Source organism: Eucyclogobius newberryi, unplaced genomic scaffold (genome assembly GCF_026437365.1).
Source record: "Eucyclogobius newberryi isolate DKJ021-1_F unplaced genomic scaffold, fEucNew1.0.hap1 SCAF_6, whole genome shotgun sequence".
Taxonomy (NCBI): Eukaryota; Metazoa; Chordata; class Actinopteri; order Gobiiformes; family Gobiidae; genus Eucyclogobius; species Eucyclogobius newberryi.
In genome coordinates, this window is record NW_027316278.1 from 10,449,559 (window position 1) to 10,465,532 (window position 15,974).

The 15,974-nt window shown below is 41.1% G+C and overlaps 1 protein-coding gene across 2 annotated transcripts in view; it reads right to left on the reverse strand.

Annotated features, from left to right (window-relative positions):
• Window positions 1–10,288: 10,288 nt before the first annotated feature.
• nr6a1a (nuclear receptor subfamily 6, group A, member 1a) overlaps window positions 10,289–15,974 on the reverse strand; it is a 107,150-nt gene continuing 101,464 nt past the window's right edge. Inside the window, exons 9-11 of one of the 2 annotated variants that reach the window (XM_072433676.1) lie at window positions 14,981–15,102; window positions 13,643–13,795; window positions 10,289–11,765 (exon numbers count right to left, since the gene is read on the reverse strand). In XM_072433676.1, coding sequence (XP_072289777.1) covers window positions 11,635–11,765; window positions 13,643–13,795; window positions 14,981–15,102 — 406 coding nt within the window. In that variant the 3' untranslated portion in view covers window positions 10,289–11,634. The remainder of the gene's footprint in view (window positions 11,766–13,642; window positions 13,796–14,980; window positions 15,103–15,974) is intronic. The other variant, XM_072433677.1, reaches the window with a different exon arrangement.

A 15,974-nucleotide genomic window follows, 5' to 3' on the forward strand; every position in this document is an offset into this window, starting at 1 on the left:
TATTGATTTGACGTGGCTGTTAAAGTTCAAGTCTGAGTCCATTATTACCCCCAGATTTCTAATTTGGTTTGTAGGTTTTAGAGCGAGACTCTGGAGGTGACCGCTAACACTTTCTCTTTGTTTCTGTGGGCCAAAAACGATTATTTCAGTCTTGTCTGAGTTCAGCTGGAGAAAGTTGTTTTGCATCCACAAACTGATCTGTTGGATGCAGTGACAGAGTGAATCTACTGGTCCATAGTCACCTGCCGACAGTGAAACATAGATCTGAGTGTCGTCTGCATAATTGTGATAGGACACATTTTCACTGCGTATCAACTGACCTAATGGCAGCATGTAGAGGTTGAACAGAAAGGGACCCAGGACTGACCGTTGGGGCACTCCACAGGTCAGGGTCATGTGGTCTGAGACACAGCTACCAATTTCAACAAAGTACTTCCTGTCTTCCAGATAGGACCTTAACCAGTTTAGGGCAGTGCCAGTGATGCCCACCCAGTCCTCTAGTCTCTGTAAGAGGATCCCATGATCGACAGTGTCAAAAGCAGCACTCAGATCTAACAGAATTAAGACTGAGGCTTTGCCCGTGTCAGTGTTCAGGTGGATGTCATTTGTCACCTTGACAAGAGCAGTCTCAGTGCTGTGATGAGGTCTAAAACCTGACTGAAAAACATCAAATGAGTTGTTTGTTAAGAGGAAATCTGTGAGCTGTTGGTAAACAACCTTTTCAAAATGTCAGATTAGAGATGGGCCGGTAATGACTCAGTACTGCGGCATCAAGACTGCTCTTCTTTAGGAGAGGCTTTATGACCGCAGTTTTCAAAGACATTGGGAATGTTCCAGATTGAAGCGACATGTTAACTATGTGAGTGAATGGTGCTAACAAACTGTTCAGCACAGACTTTAGAAATTTGGTGGGTAACACATCAAGGCAGCATGTAGATGAACTCAGACTGGTGATGATCTCATGGACAGTTTTGTCAGTTACTGGTGCAAAGTGAGTTAGCTCTAAGTGTCTTGGTGGTTTTAGGGTAATTTTTTGCATTGTGGGATTTATAGCATTTTTAATGCCCTGAACTTTGTCATTAAAGAATAATGCAAACTCATTACACTTGGATGTGGAAATGAGTTCTAACGGCAGCTGAGCTGGAGGGTTTGTTAATCTGTTTACTGTGGCAAACAGGACACGCGAGTTGTTACTGCAGCTTCCAATTATTTCAGAAAAATATCTTTCCCTAGTTCTACATAAGATTAGGTTGTACATGTTCAGCTTTTCTTTGTAAATCTCTTTTTGAACCTGGAGCTTTGACTGGCGCCATTTCCGTTCGGCCCGGCGGCACTCGCTTTTCTGTGCCCTGACCGAATCATCATTTCTCCACGGCGCCTTCTGCTTATTTTTAACCATTTTAGCCTTTATAGGGGCAATTGTGTCCAGAACGTTCAAAACACTAGATGTAACAGAGTTCAAGTAATCAAAACTACGCACGTACGGAACATTGCTTTTTTTTTGTGTGTGTTTTGTCCATGTGGTTATTCAATTGTATTTCTATATTAAAACTGTTTTATTTGTGTATTTTCAGACAGGATTCCAGTCTGATCACTTTTCTATTAGATTGTTGAAGAAAAAAAAATAATAATCTGAAAATGAAATTAAAAACTAGCTAAAATCAATCAAAAATCTGAAAATTAAAAACTAGCAAAAAAAATATATCTGAAAATTTAATTAAAAACTACCTTAAAAAAATCTAAACATCTGAAAATGAAATTGAAAACTAGCAAAAAAAAAAGAAAAAAATCTGAAAATTAAATTAAAACTAGCTAAAACCAATGTAAAAATCTGAAATTTAAAAACTAGCTAAAAATATACATCTGAAAATTGAATTAAAAACTAGCTTGAAAAAATCCAAACATCTGAAAATTAAATTAAAAACTAGCTAAAACCAATGTAAAAATCTGAAAATTAAAAACTAGCAAAAAAAATATCTGAAAATTGAATTAAAAACTAGCTAAAACAAATTAAAAAAAATCTGAAAATTAAATAAATACTAGCTGAGAAAAAAAATCTAAAATCTGAAAATAAAATTAAAAACTAGCTAAGAAAAAAATTTAAAAACTGAAAATTGAATCAAAACTAGCGTAATTTTCTTGGCTCCCGATCCAATGCCGATATTTAATATTTTTTTAATTTTTGATCCGACACCAATCTTACTTTCAGTTCAATATTCTTGTTAATAGCGGTTAAAACTATCTCTATCATAACGCTTTTAGCTGTTTTAGCCTCCTCAGACAGTGTTGAAGCTGCTCTGGGCTTCAGCAGTGATCTTGGGCTGGTGATACTGACACTATCACAGAAACGGGACGTCCTCGTACAAGAGCAAGAATAGAAGCCAATGGGAGAATGACAAGACCCATGGAGTTATTGTACAGCCAAAATGCATCAGAAACAGAACTGGTGCCGCCACTTTGTTTGGTCTCGTTCCAAACTTTGAACTTCGACGCAACGAGCTCGACAGATTCTTCTACTAAACCCGTTCACTCGAATAAACAAACCTGTCCTCTCACTTTGTACATTGGAATTGTGTTTCGTTCCGTTGCGTGTTTTAAAACGATGCAGTGCGTTTGAGTGCGTTTAGTGCCTCTTTTTACTCCCGAGAGTCCACGGAAATGACTTTTTATACGGTAAGTGATCTCATTCCAAACGGCAGCGCATGTCAGTGGCTATAAAGATATCTGATAGGCCGTGTTCAAATGTACACCTATGTAACTTTCCCTGCCCGTTTGCATAGAGATGTCAGAATTAGGAGACATGTGACCGCTGCCGTTGCAATTTACAATTCAAAACGGGAAAAAAAGTCCTCAAATAACGGATATAACGTGCTGTGGAAGCTGAAACCCGTGAATAGTATGGCATCAAACGTATCTATGGAGACAAGAAGGTGATGGGCAAGTTACTGGTCACATCTGTGAAAAGGTGAGCCTAACTGACCGTACGAACGCCTGATATTTTTGAGCACTAAAGCAGAATAGAGCTCCCCCTGCTGCTCCCTTGTGAGAATACACAATCAGAGAACAGACACCAAAACATTTTAAACACGTCAAACGCCCTGAAAACACACATTTAACTATCACAACGGCTAACAAAGACATTTAATACGGTACCAATGTTACTTAGTTCTCCTTTAAAACGGTTTGTAATGGAATATATGCAAAACAGATACATTTAATGACAAGTGGGTACGTTACACCGTGCACCTTTGGGACGGCTCACGCAGGCACCGGGCAGCCTTGACTCCAGAACATCTGATTAGCGTTCGGACGGGTGGAAGGGGGGGTAGGTTTTTTTTGTGCGTATTTATATTTGGGGAGGGGCTGTGCTGTGCTGCGTCAGCCTTGAGCAGATTGAGCGATAGCAGAAGGACCCCCGGGCTCTTTGACATCCGTCACACCGAGCACAGGACGGACAGGACATGAGCAGCTGGTGATAAGGGACGCGCCATTACACTTTTAGATAACGCTTTCAGGATGTAAGGCGTGCAACGAAGACAGAGGATTTGATTTAAAAGTTTCTGTTTGTTCCAAAGTGTTCATAAATTTGACGGATTTCTGAACCGCAGTTCCGTGACGCGTCTCCATTCGTCCGCGGGAAGGCGCTTCGTTGCGGGAATTCGTAGGCGGTTCGAGGAGTCGGAATGAATGAGAACGCAGCTTCTAGATAACACCTCTAGAGTCAATATCATCAGCAAAGGTCACGATCTCGTTCCCCATCGATCTCGGCGCTCCCGCACGTCTTCTCGGGCAGCTCGTCATTCCGAGGTTTTGCGCAGATCGCCGACGTCCTTCCCGTTCCGCGTGGGTTAGGGTTTCTACATTAAAGCTGCTTTATTTGTGTATTTTCAGACAGGATTCCAGTCTGATTCTTTTTCTATAAAATTGTTGTTGAAAAAAATAAATAATCTGAAAATGAAATTAAAAACTAGCTAAAAAAAAAAATCGGAAAATTTAATTAAAAACTGGCTTAAAAAATCGAAACATCTGAAAATTAAATTAAAAACGAGCAAAAAAAAATCTGAAAATTAAATTAAAAACTAGATAGGAACAAAAATCAGAAAATTAAATTAAAAACTAGCAAAAGAACAATTAAATTTAAAGAAAATTAAATCAAAACTAGCGTAATTTTCTTGGCTCCCGATCCAATGCCGATCTTTAGTATTTTTTCATTTCTGATCTGACACCAATCTTACTTTCAGTTCAATATTCTTGTTGATATTGGTTAAAATTATCTCTTTTAGCTGTTTTAGCCTCCTCAGAGTGTTGAAGCTGCTCTGGGCTTCAGCAGTGATCTCCGAGCTCCTAAAACGCCTCACAGTTTGCCACAGTTTCATTTAGCTCTAGTGCTCGACAGGTTTTTACAGCTTATATTTGCTATTTGTATGTGTTTGTCGTGGCGTGGTCCTCGCTAATAAACGTCCAGTTCTGGTTTCCCTCTACACCTCCCAAAGATAGAGAGCACTTTTCTGTAGCACGTGTATGGAAAGTGATGATTTCAACCCAAAACTTACCTTCTTTACCACTTCTATACAACTTTTCCCTCATCGACTTTCTCTCCTTCACTTCAACTTTCTCAGAGATGTGTTTTCCATTGATTCCTGAATTATCCCTCCCACCTACCCCCTAGCCCCACCCACATCTCTGTACTTATTTTGGTCATTAAAAAATTTAAACGCTGGGTAGAGTTAAACAATGCAGCGTAGTCATGTTTCAGGAAAAATAATAATGAAAATCTATTGCTTGAAGTCATTTTAGGTCATGATTGTGGTTTACCATGAGCAAAATGTAAAGAAATGATCACTTATGTTATAGATCAATGCTAAATACATCATGTTTTCTTTGACCAGTGTAAAATTGTAGTCTTGAAAAATGGAAAGTTACTGAATTCATTACATTCTTAGTCAGTATTTAGTAAGTACCGTATTTTCTGGACTATAAGTTGCACCTTTTTTCATAGTTTTGGCCGGGGTGCGACTTATACTTATATCTATATCTATACTTATACTCCAGAGTGACTTATATGTGATATTATTTGTTATTTTCACACTTGCAACCGCATTTCATTCTCCAGTGCAACTTATATATGTTTTTTTCCTTCTCTATTATGCATTTTTTGGCTGGTGCGCCTTATACTCCGGAAAATACGGTACTGGTATGTGCACTTTGATTTGTAAGTTTCAGGTGGAGCGTCTGAAACGACAGTCGGTTTGGCCTGCCGACCTCGGGAATGAGCTACGGGTGTCACACGAGGACAGAAACATTTGAAAAAGTTCTGCAGCAGTCACAAAATTGGTCTGACAAATAGTTTTCTTCCCTCTCTGAATCCTCCCTCAGTTAAAGTCGGTATAAGCCTGTGTAGAAATACCTCTGAATTTGTATGCAAGTTTATAATTACCACAGTAGATGCAAAAGAATCTGGCTGAAATGCTTTAGTGTTACTGGTATAATAGATAAAGTCGATAATGTGAAGTGTTGGATAGCATTAGAAAAGGACTGAAAGTGTGATATGACATAGTATTTTTACTCCAATTATAATTCTATGTGGCTTTTATACCACGGGCTCAAGTGCTAAAGTTGTAGTCTGGACTTTTGATAGAATTGATTTCATAAGATTAAATGTAAGTGCACATTTTAGACAAACTTTCGCCGGACAAACCATAACCCCTACAGAATAAATGGACCTTTGGAGAATACTTGTGGCAGCAGGGAGGACGGTCATCACAAGGAAATAGACAACAAACTGCTCCAAAGTCATCCATTCATTCTGTCCATGGGAGGAGTTTTGAGGCCCAGATAAAGGAGAGCCCGGGGCCTCAAACTCCTGTCATGGAGAGCATAGATGGATCCCTTTGGTGCATACATCTGGAAGCAGAGAAGGCGGCCATCACAAGGTCATGGATGACATAAACGGCTCCAACAATCAAGGACCGGCAGACATTCAGAAAATGGGAAAAATTTGGACGAAATGGGACAAAATATGTGCTTCGATTTGATTTAAAAATGTGAAGAAAAGACACTTTATATGTTGTTTTGGGCTTTATTTGACAGTTAGTAGTTCGTAGTGAGAGGAGCGTTAAGTGCCCTTAACCACTGCCAGAACTCATATATACCGTTACTTTCCTTATAAAACACTTTGAATGACATATTTCCAGCGAGCGCATATGAAAAGAAATTAGTCTAAAGCTGAATTTATTCCCTTTGTGAGCGGCGCCGGGGCTTCTGAGTCACCCTCGCACGGGCAGACGGCTCGAGGCGGATGAATTGGCTCCCTCCGCCGCTATAAATTCAAATTAACGAGTGGATTGTGGCCGTTTTAAAACACATCGCCGGCTCCAAACACACTTCTCACGTTGCCTTTGAATGCTGGTATCCGTCTGTGAAAAACACCGTAGAGTGGTGTGCAGGCGGGTCAGGGCCACACGCGTCCCAATGTGCTTTCAGCTCGTTAGCCCCGGCCCCGTGCGCTTCATCAGCTCCGTATCGCCCACTCAGCGGCCCATCATCTCACCGCTCTCGCCCGTCCTCCGCCCCCTGCACCGCCCGCCCGCCGCCCGCCCACCCGCCCGCCGCGACTCACGCCAAACTTAGGAGAGAAAGAAACAGGACAAAGACCCGTCCACTTGCATAACGCTCACGTTTTATTTGGTTTCAAGTCCTAATACATTCTAAACATGCTTTTGAACACGGATCACATTCTTCACAGGTAGTTAACAGGAGCAGACAAAAGAGAGAGGCAGAAAGGCGTTTGGAGAGGTCGGTCGGCAGATGTAGTGTAAACGGTTTTATTCCCTGAGATAGATCACTTACAATTTGCTATGATTTTCTTTTAAATATATATATGTGTGTGTCTGTTGTTTCCCCCACAGTGACGGCTCTTAACAACTGAAACGTTGGAGTGAGAAGAGAAAACACGTCAACTGCTTTCTTTGTGGAGAGGCAGACAGAGGATGATTCAAGAGGCAATGATGTTATGATAATATTCTTTTTTAAAATATAAAAAAACATGATTGTGAGCGTTTAAAAACCTCACCACGTAGACTACACACACGTTTCATGGCAAAACATGGAATTGTACAACATGTGGTTTGGTTGAAGGGGGAAAAGGTGAAATGGAGTTAAAGTTAAAACATGCTGGAATTGTAGAAGGGAAAAAAGAATAAAACTTGTCATTTTCTGGTATTTTCAGTGTTTTGTACTGGCCAATCTCTTTAAAGTCCCGATCATGATGTATTTGAAGGTGTGACTTTTGCAGAGCTGTAACGACTGCGACTAATCGATTTATTAAACAATCGCTGACTATTTTAATAATCGTTAGTCACCATCAAAACTCAACATTTTATTGTGAAAAAAGCGGCATGATCAAACAAAAACGTCAAAAAAAACAAAGAAAAGTGTGTCATTTTCATCAGTAACACACTTTATTGTCTCAATCTGGCAGTCGTTTACATTCATTGGGTTAAAACTGTATTTAAAAATATGAATGCACATTTGAGAAAAAATCGTTTGACTAATCGACTATTTAAAAAACAATCTTTCGCAGCCCTCGTTGTGACAAACATCCCTCCAGACTTAAACCTGCTCTCCACGCCGTCCTTTTGTAGCGCCGCGGCACAAACGCACGGCTCCTTTAAACCGCTCCCGTGCGCTCGGGTCTCACCACCTTCTACATCAGTGAATACGTCTTCAACACGCGCTTTAATCTGGCCGAAAACACACCGATTACGCCCTCGGGGAAGAGAGAGTGCAGGATATACCGGCGACAAGTGTGGAAATAAGTCGGCGTGATGATATTTGGGGTGGTTTTAAAGTGGGGCGCATCCTCGATTTTGATTTAGCTCGACTCGGCCTGAATTCAAACGATTAATTCAAATTCACAAACGTATTTAGCATTTGTGTCTGAATATTTAGGCAAGAACGACATGTATTTATTGTAATATCAGGGAGATCATCTTCAAAGTCAAATATAAACGTGCAGGAAAAGACTGGAAGTTGTGTTGACAGGCTTTTTACACTTGTTTTTTTTGTTTTTCACATTATGTCAAGGGCACGGTTGCTTTTTGAACAATTTTACAATATTTTTGGGTTATTCATGATTCAATCGTAACATAAGTAGATCATCATTTTGCATTTTTGTCCATTGTAAACTGCATATTGCTGATGAAAGCGGCGTGGTAAAAGAAACGATCCCGCCTCTCTGTGGTGGCGTTTCACCGTAGCCAGCGGCACATTTTAATTTAATTCATGTGTTTTTATTGTGAAAAAAATTGCCATGTGATATTTTTGACCTCAACTTGAAAACAGATTTTTTTTTAATAATCAGAAGAAAGTACAGAGCAGTGGGCGGAGTTTTCTGAACACGCATGAATTAATGGAAATACGATAAAAAGCTGCTCTGGTGAAAAGCTCATAAATTTTTTTTTTTGTTTTATTTTTTTTACATAGTTTCAAGATAAAGTTCAGGCAAGTATAGATAGTAGCGCCACCTACGTTCAGGCTTGACTTCTGCACGCTGTCCTTTTGTAATATCTCTTTTTACAGGACGGTGAAAACAGAAAAAGCTTTTGTCACAGCCGCTTTACCATGTTTTTTAAATGTCTGAAACTGCTGTATTTCTCAACAGCTCTCCGGACTGCGGCTCAACACTATTGATCTAAAACAAGCATTTAAAATCCTACTTAAAAAAAAGGACGTAACAAAAAACAACTAGCGCTTTCAAAAAAAAAAAATTAAAAAGAGGAAGGAGAGAGAGAGAGGATTCCTCAGGTATTTGGATGTGAAGGTCGCGGCGAGGGACGAAAACGCTTGAGGCAAATGTAAAAAAAACAAAAGAAAGAAGAGTGAGATGATACACCAGGCCACGTGGCGGAAACAAGGAGCAATGAAACCAATAAATAAGACAAAAAAAATCGATTTGAAAAGTTAGCAACATGATAAAGAGGTAGTTTCAGTACAGAAAAATGGACATATCCCAAAAAAACTACAGAATAAACACGAAAAATAAAGTTTGTCAGTATCAAAAAAAACGGGAGAGTGGGAGGTGGCAGTGTAAGGTAGCTGCGGTTTCAGTTATTTTGTGTTGTTGCTTTGGTTAAAAATGTTTGAGAGTTTGAAAAAAAGTAAGAAAAAATAAGAAGGAAAAAAAAAGAAAAAGAAACCTTCAGATCGCGAGCCATGGAAAGCTATCTGTGCATTCCTTAGATACGGCGCCGGTGGGCTGGCTTATGCACGTACGGGACAGTAGTGTGTGTGTGTGTGTGTGTGTGTGAGTTCAAATATAGCCATTACAAAACATACATTCGCATTGGAAATAGTAACATTTTGGCTGAGGATCTGATAAGACTTTTCCCTTTAAAAAAAAAAAATACACACACACAAAAAGTACAATATCCCTGAGAGTCCAGAGTCACCTCAACAAATGATTTCAATGAATTAGTAGCGGAGAGAATGTATAAAAGTAAAAAAAAATCCATTTGTTGAGTGGTTTCTTGTGTGAGGAGTGAATAATGCATGATAAAGGCCTCCAGTAGTTAGTATTGTAACATTGTGAACAAACAACCCTTAAAAATAGTGTTTTAAACGTTTAGAAAAATGATCTTTGTCTTCACTCCACAAAAAAAAAAAGAAAAAAAAAAAGAAAAAGACAATGAATATGTGAAATAACAACAAAAACATTCACAATAACTACAACGGTACGTGTCAATTTATTTAAAAAAAAAGTAAAAGTGAAGGGAGATGTTAAAGAGGAACAGCTGCTGATGCCGTGACAGGCACCGCCCAGAGTCCTACGCCTTCAAACTATACACCCATGTGACCTGTGGGGCGGGGCGAGGTGGGTGGGGTTTGGGACTCACCGAGCGGAATGAACAAACGAAAAAAAAACAAATGAAAAAAAGACTCAAAAAAACAACAAAAGAAAAACACTTGTCTATGAAGGACCTACGATGTCCTGGCACCTACTACTACTAATACTACAAGTACATCAGCGTGCGCGCCGAAGTACTCCTGAATCACTCACTTTACCCTGTTTAGACCCAGGCCACGCGGGCCTGAGAGGAGCACGCCGGGCGACAGCTGCAGCCACGTGTGCAAACCACTGCATTCTGTCTGCATTTACACTGGGTTATGACGGGATTCATGAGCTTCCAAAAAATAACATTAAAAAAAAAAAAAAAGAAACAAAAAAAAGCCCAATTTCGTGCGGCTTTGTCTTTTGAACATGTGCATATCTGTCAGGATGAGCAGGAGGTGCGACTCCTGGAGGCTGTGGGCCATCGGGCCGACAGACTGACCAGCAACACGAGTCAAGCGGTTTAAACTTGTCGATATCTGAATCTCTACATTTTTTTGAAAAAGCAATCAATTTGAGTGGACTGTGCAATACGCTGCTCTTCAGCCTGACACGCAGCAGCTTCAGTGCACAAGGATCGTGGCACAAAAGGCAGTGGCAGAGTGGACTTCCTCACGAGCCTCTTTGCATATTTACTACTCATTCTTGTGCACGAGGAGTGTGTGCATGTGTAGCAGCATTTCACATGTCTGACCACATGTCTGTCCAGCAGAGGCGCTGCCCTTACGCAGATTGATTCATTTCTCGTCCTGATCCTTCGTGGACAAGAAATCTTTGTCTCTATCAGCTCCCAGCCCGACTGTGGGCTTGGGAAAAGCATTTGCATAAACACTTGGGTCAAATAAAACTAACAGCTAACCTAGCTATCCTCCCTTCCCCTGTCGTAAAGGGATGGCTCAGTTTTGAATGAGCTTCTTTTAGAAGTTAATGAAGAACCTACAGTATATGCACATGTCTCCAAGTTCTAACTTTAATGCCATGGTTCATGCGTATAGGTCACATTAACCAAGTCGCTCATAGAAATGCATTTAAACTGAGGCATCCGTTTAGCAATAAAACCCCAATCTATGATTGTAAAAAATACCCGTATGCTCCAAGTTTTTCTTTTCTATTGAAGATCCCACTGTCACTTAAACTCTGGAATGTTCAATGATAAATGCGCCTCTATAGACTTTAGTATACTCTATGGGCCGTATGATCACATCTAACCACGCTTTGTAACCAAACACTGTCCGGGCACGTTTGATTTCGCCGCTCCGTTCAACATTCAGCGTTCAGTGATTAGGGTGCAGAAGCGTCCACAGGTTAAGTTTACCACTGGGAGACTCATCATCGAACTCAATGAAAAGCTCCCCGAAAACAACAACAACTTCCTGAGGTAGTTTCAAAACACTCGTCACGTGTGGCCTCCCCCGACGGGATAAAATAAACTCTATAATATTTTAGAAGTCTAGCTCTAACAATGGCAACACAGCGACACATCGAGCCAACCGGGTGGACACTTGTAAACTCCAATGCATCTACGAGCATTTGGTTTGTACAGAAGCATGTGCACAGTGTAAATCAGCATACATTCAGCTCTGTCGTGTAATAAATATATCAAGACAAAAGTTACAAAAAACATACTATAGCTGCTTGTCACATTCACAAAGAGGGGAGACCAGGCCCTCCACTTGTTCGGTCTGTCGTGGGGTGGGAGGGGTGTGTGTAGGGGTGTGGGGGGGGGGTGTGGGAGGGCCGGGGGGTTAGTTTCCCGGGGCAGTGGTCACGCAGGGGGACTGGCCGCTCCTGTAGTTGTTCAGGCTGGTTTTGCAGGAGTGCAGTACAGCCTTGAACAGCAGGGGGAGCTGTTCCAGTGGCACATTCACCAACTTGCCTGAGGACGAAGACAAATCACAGCGTTAGACGAGTCGGGCTCCTCGGACGCCGGCGCTTCTCCCGAGTCCCGGAGTTGTTTTTGTTGAGTGTTTTAACATTTGCATACGGCAGGAGAAGGTTACGGCTCGACAATGGAGCCGCTTCTATGCTAATTCAACCGACGCGATACCGTTTGTTCCCCCCTTTGGATTTTCGACGGCGAAGATTTTGGAGAGCTCACGGTCAAATTCTGCTTTTTAAATGTAGCATGAAATCTACATACAAATGTGTCCTTAGCCTCACGCGCACTTTGAGCACGACAATGCGACTCGATACAATGAAAATGTTTTAAGTTGAGGCAAAAGTAGAAATACTGTGGTGATTTACGACATTCGTGAAGGGAAAAACACACGAGAATCACTTTAAGTTGGTTTGGCCTCATTTTTAAACTGAAATAATGATGTGCAGGAGAAGTTTAAACCTTTCTGACCCATTTCAATAACACTTTGTCGTTAGCTTCTATTGGCTACGTGTTATGTCCTGCGTGTTCCCGTGTCGTTAGCGCACTTTACGCCGCACTTTACGCCGCACTGTACGCCGCACTTTACGCCGCACTTTACGCCGCACTTTACGCCGCACTTTACGCCGCACTGTACGCCGCACTTTACGCCGCACTTTACGCCGCACTTTACGTTGCACTTTACGCCGCACTTTACGCCGCACTTTACGCCGCACTTTACGTTGCACTTTACGCCGCACTGTACGCCGCACTTTACGCCGCACTTTACGCCGCACTTTACGCCGCACTTTACGTTGCACTTTACGCCGCACTTTACGCCGCACTTTACGTTGCTCTTTACGCCGCACTTTACGCCGCACTTTACGTTGCTCTTTACGCCGCACTTTACGTTGCACTTTACGCCGCACTTTACGCCGCACTTTACGTTGCTCTTTACGCCGCACTTTACGCCGCACTTTACGTCGCACTTTACACCGCACTTTACGTCGCACTTTACGCCTCACTTTACGTTGCTCTTTACACCGCACTTTACGCCAGACTTTACGCCGCACTTTACGTCGCACTTTACGTCGTTTCGATCGGATTCCTTATGAAACTGCTTCTTTTAATGCGTTCACACTGACACGGCCCCTCGAGCTCAACTTTAAACCAAAAAAAGCACCTGACAGAGCCTTCGTGCTGCCCTCTGTTGCCACGACAACGGCTAGTACTTCCGGGTTACACTTGCCGCAGCTTGTTTCGTGTTTTGTGCTTTTAAATTGCAGAAAAATTATAATGGAAAAATGGTCGATTGCGAATTAACAGTATTGTTTTTAGTTCAAATCTGGGCCGTGGAGACATTTTGTCTCGACCTACATTCAATTCATGGGACCAAAAACAGCCCAAATTGCAGACACGGGACCAGATTTACCCCAGGACCTTAACACAGCTTTAGATCATCTTTTTCAGGCACAAAAGTGAAATAAACATTGGATCTTTTTCGACGTTCTGCTTTTATAATACACTTTCTGGGGTGGAAACAGAACTGACTACCATATTTTCCAGACTATAAGCCGCACTTTTATTCATTCAGTTTTGGCCGGGGTGCGACTTATACTTGTATACTTATACTCCGGAGCGACTTATATGTGATATTATTTGTTATTTTCACACTTGCAACCGCATTTTCATACTCCAGTGCAACTTATATATGTTTTTTTCTTCTCTATTATGCATTTTTTTGGCTGGTGCGACTTATTCTCCGGAAAATACGGTAATTACGATGGCGAAAACAACTGCTATAACAAAGTGGGAACGCCAGCATGAGGTAACGGAGGTAACGGTGGTAACGGTGGTAACGGTATTCGGGGCGGGGCTGGGGCGGGGCTGGGACTCACCGGCGATGCAGCGGATCTCGGGCAGACACATCATGATTTCGGGGAAGCGTTTGGGCTGGTGCGGGTACTTGTACTCGGTGTAGTCCTGGCACACGTACCAGTAGCGCTTGTTCAACTGCTCGAGCTGGGACACGTTGGACAGGCCCCGGATATCTGCACCAAAAACACATAAATATATAATATCCAATAGAGTTTTGATCATTGTATAAAACGTTGGCACGAAAATACGTCATAATTTAGATGATGCCATGAATGTTGGTTTGAAGATCGGCTAAATTTGAATTATTGTTTCAAAAAAGTGACAAATGGAGCCGATTATGAATAAAGTTATGTTGTAAATGTTCAAATAAATAATATATGGGGATATTTCGCAGACATTTCAACATTTTGTCTGATGATTAAACCTAAACGAATGCATTTAAAGACACGTTTGACACATTTCTGAATATTGTTATCGGAATACTCGAATATCTGATCATTTTTTATTAAATGATTATTCAAACTACAACAATCTGACCAGTTGTTGAGGTCAGAAACATTTTCATAAGCAGTAAGTCCACATGATAAATTAAAAATGAATGAAAAAATGATCCAAAAAACCCTCAATAAAACAGTTATTATGAAAATATGGAAACTATTTAGTATTTGGGACTTTTTCTTTGGTATAGAAATAAACTTTTGAATCTGAAATGTCGTCATTACTTTAACTTTTAATCATTTAAGACACTTGTTTGGAAGTAAAATGTTTTTTGTCTTCATCAGAACTATAAAAGCAAAGAAAGAACGATTATTTTGTGCTGGAAATTACAGTCTATTGTCTTCGTTTCCTTGTTGTTATTGTGGTATCGAGCATTTTAGTATTTGGGACACTAATATAAGATAAGATAAGATAAGATATTCCTTTATTGTCCACACATGGGGAAATTTCATTGTTGCAACGCAGGCAGATACAGAGGAAAAGGACAGATAACTTATAGGAAGAACTTAATAGAAGAACTCTTATAAACAAAGATTCCTACAGACAAAACCTCCCATTTCCCAACAAGGGATGGACGAGGAAAAAAATAAAGATACAAATAATTAAAAAAATAAATAAAATAATAATAAAAAAAAAAAATAAAGATAAAAAAATAATAATAATAAAATAATAAAAATAAATAAAATATAATATATAAAATAAATAAAAAACAGCTAGCGTAAGACAAGATAATACTAATAGTACTAATAATAATAATGGAAAAATAAACACTATGAAGTATTTACAATATTCCCTACAGCCACCACCTCCAGTAACGCCGTCCCAGTGCCCGTGAGAAAGTCTGCACCCATCACTCTTACCCTGGTTGAGGAAGTTGATGGCTTTCATGCAGGCGTACTCCTCATTACTGATCTTCAGCTGGTGGAACTTGCGGTACAGATAGATCAGGCGCTCCATTACCTCCATGCCGTCCTCGCTGAAGCTGGGGGAGAGAGTTCACAGCCGTTAAAATACCGCGCGCCGACGTGTTACGGGCAGATAAATCAGCGCTTTGAAAATGAACAAGAAAGCCGGGGCCAAAATCCTCCACCGATTCACATGGAAATCGATGAGATAGCGGCTCCGCTCCAGCGACCGGGGCGGCGTTTAGGGAGGGTGCGCGTCAGAAATGTGAGGGGAATTTCTCTCCGAACACAAGATGCATTGCGTTTAAAGCCCCTCATCAACTGAGAATTAGCCTCGCAACTTTGCAATCTTTATGTGCGCCGGTATCAACGCACTTTGCCACCGTAAATCAGGACGCGCACTCCTACCGTGCTGTGAAAACAACCGTGCCGTATATTAGCCCGAGATGTGTCGGGCGGGCAGATCATTTGGAGTGATTTAGATGGGGACGGGCCCCCGCAGTCTGGTCTGGTGGGACGGTGCTAGCCGCTGCGCTGTCCTGCCGAGTCCTCCCGTTCACGCACCACTTCCCCGCTGGCCCCGGTCCAATCATAATACCTGGTCCAAACTTGTATCACGACACAGACATGTAAAAGTGAAATGTACGGCCTTTGTAGATGGCCAAAACAACCTATTTTGTTTTATTATTATTATTATTATTAGGCCCGAGCTGAAGGAAGAGAATCACTTGTAAAATGATATCCAGGGGCAAAAAAAAAAGCAAAAATTGAGTAGTAAACAAAGACGGATAAGTTTGAGCGTATCGAAAATACAACTCAGTGAGCTCTAATTTAGTGAAAAAATATTGAAAGCAGCATTCCAAATATCGATTAACATGGGGCCAGTGGGAGCCCGAGGGCAAAAAAGTCACAGGAAAAATATGACGTTGTTTTACTGACAATGAAATGT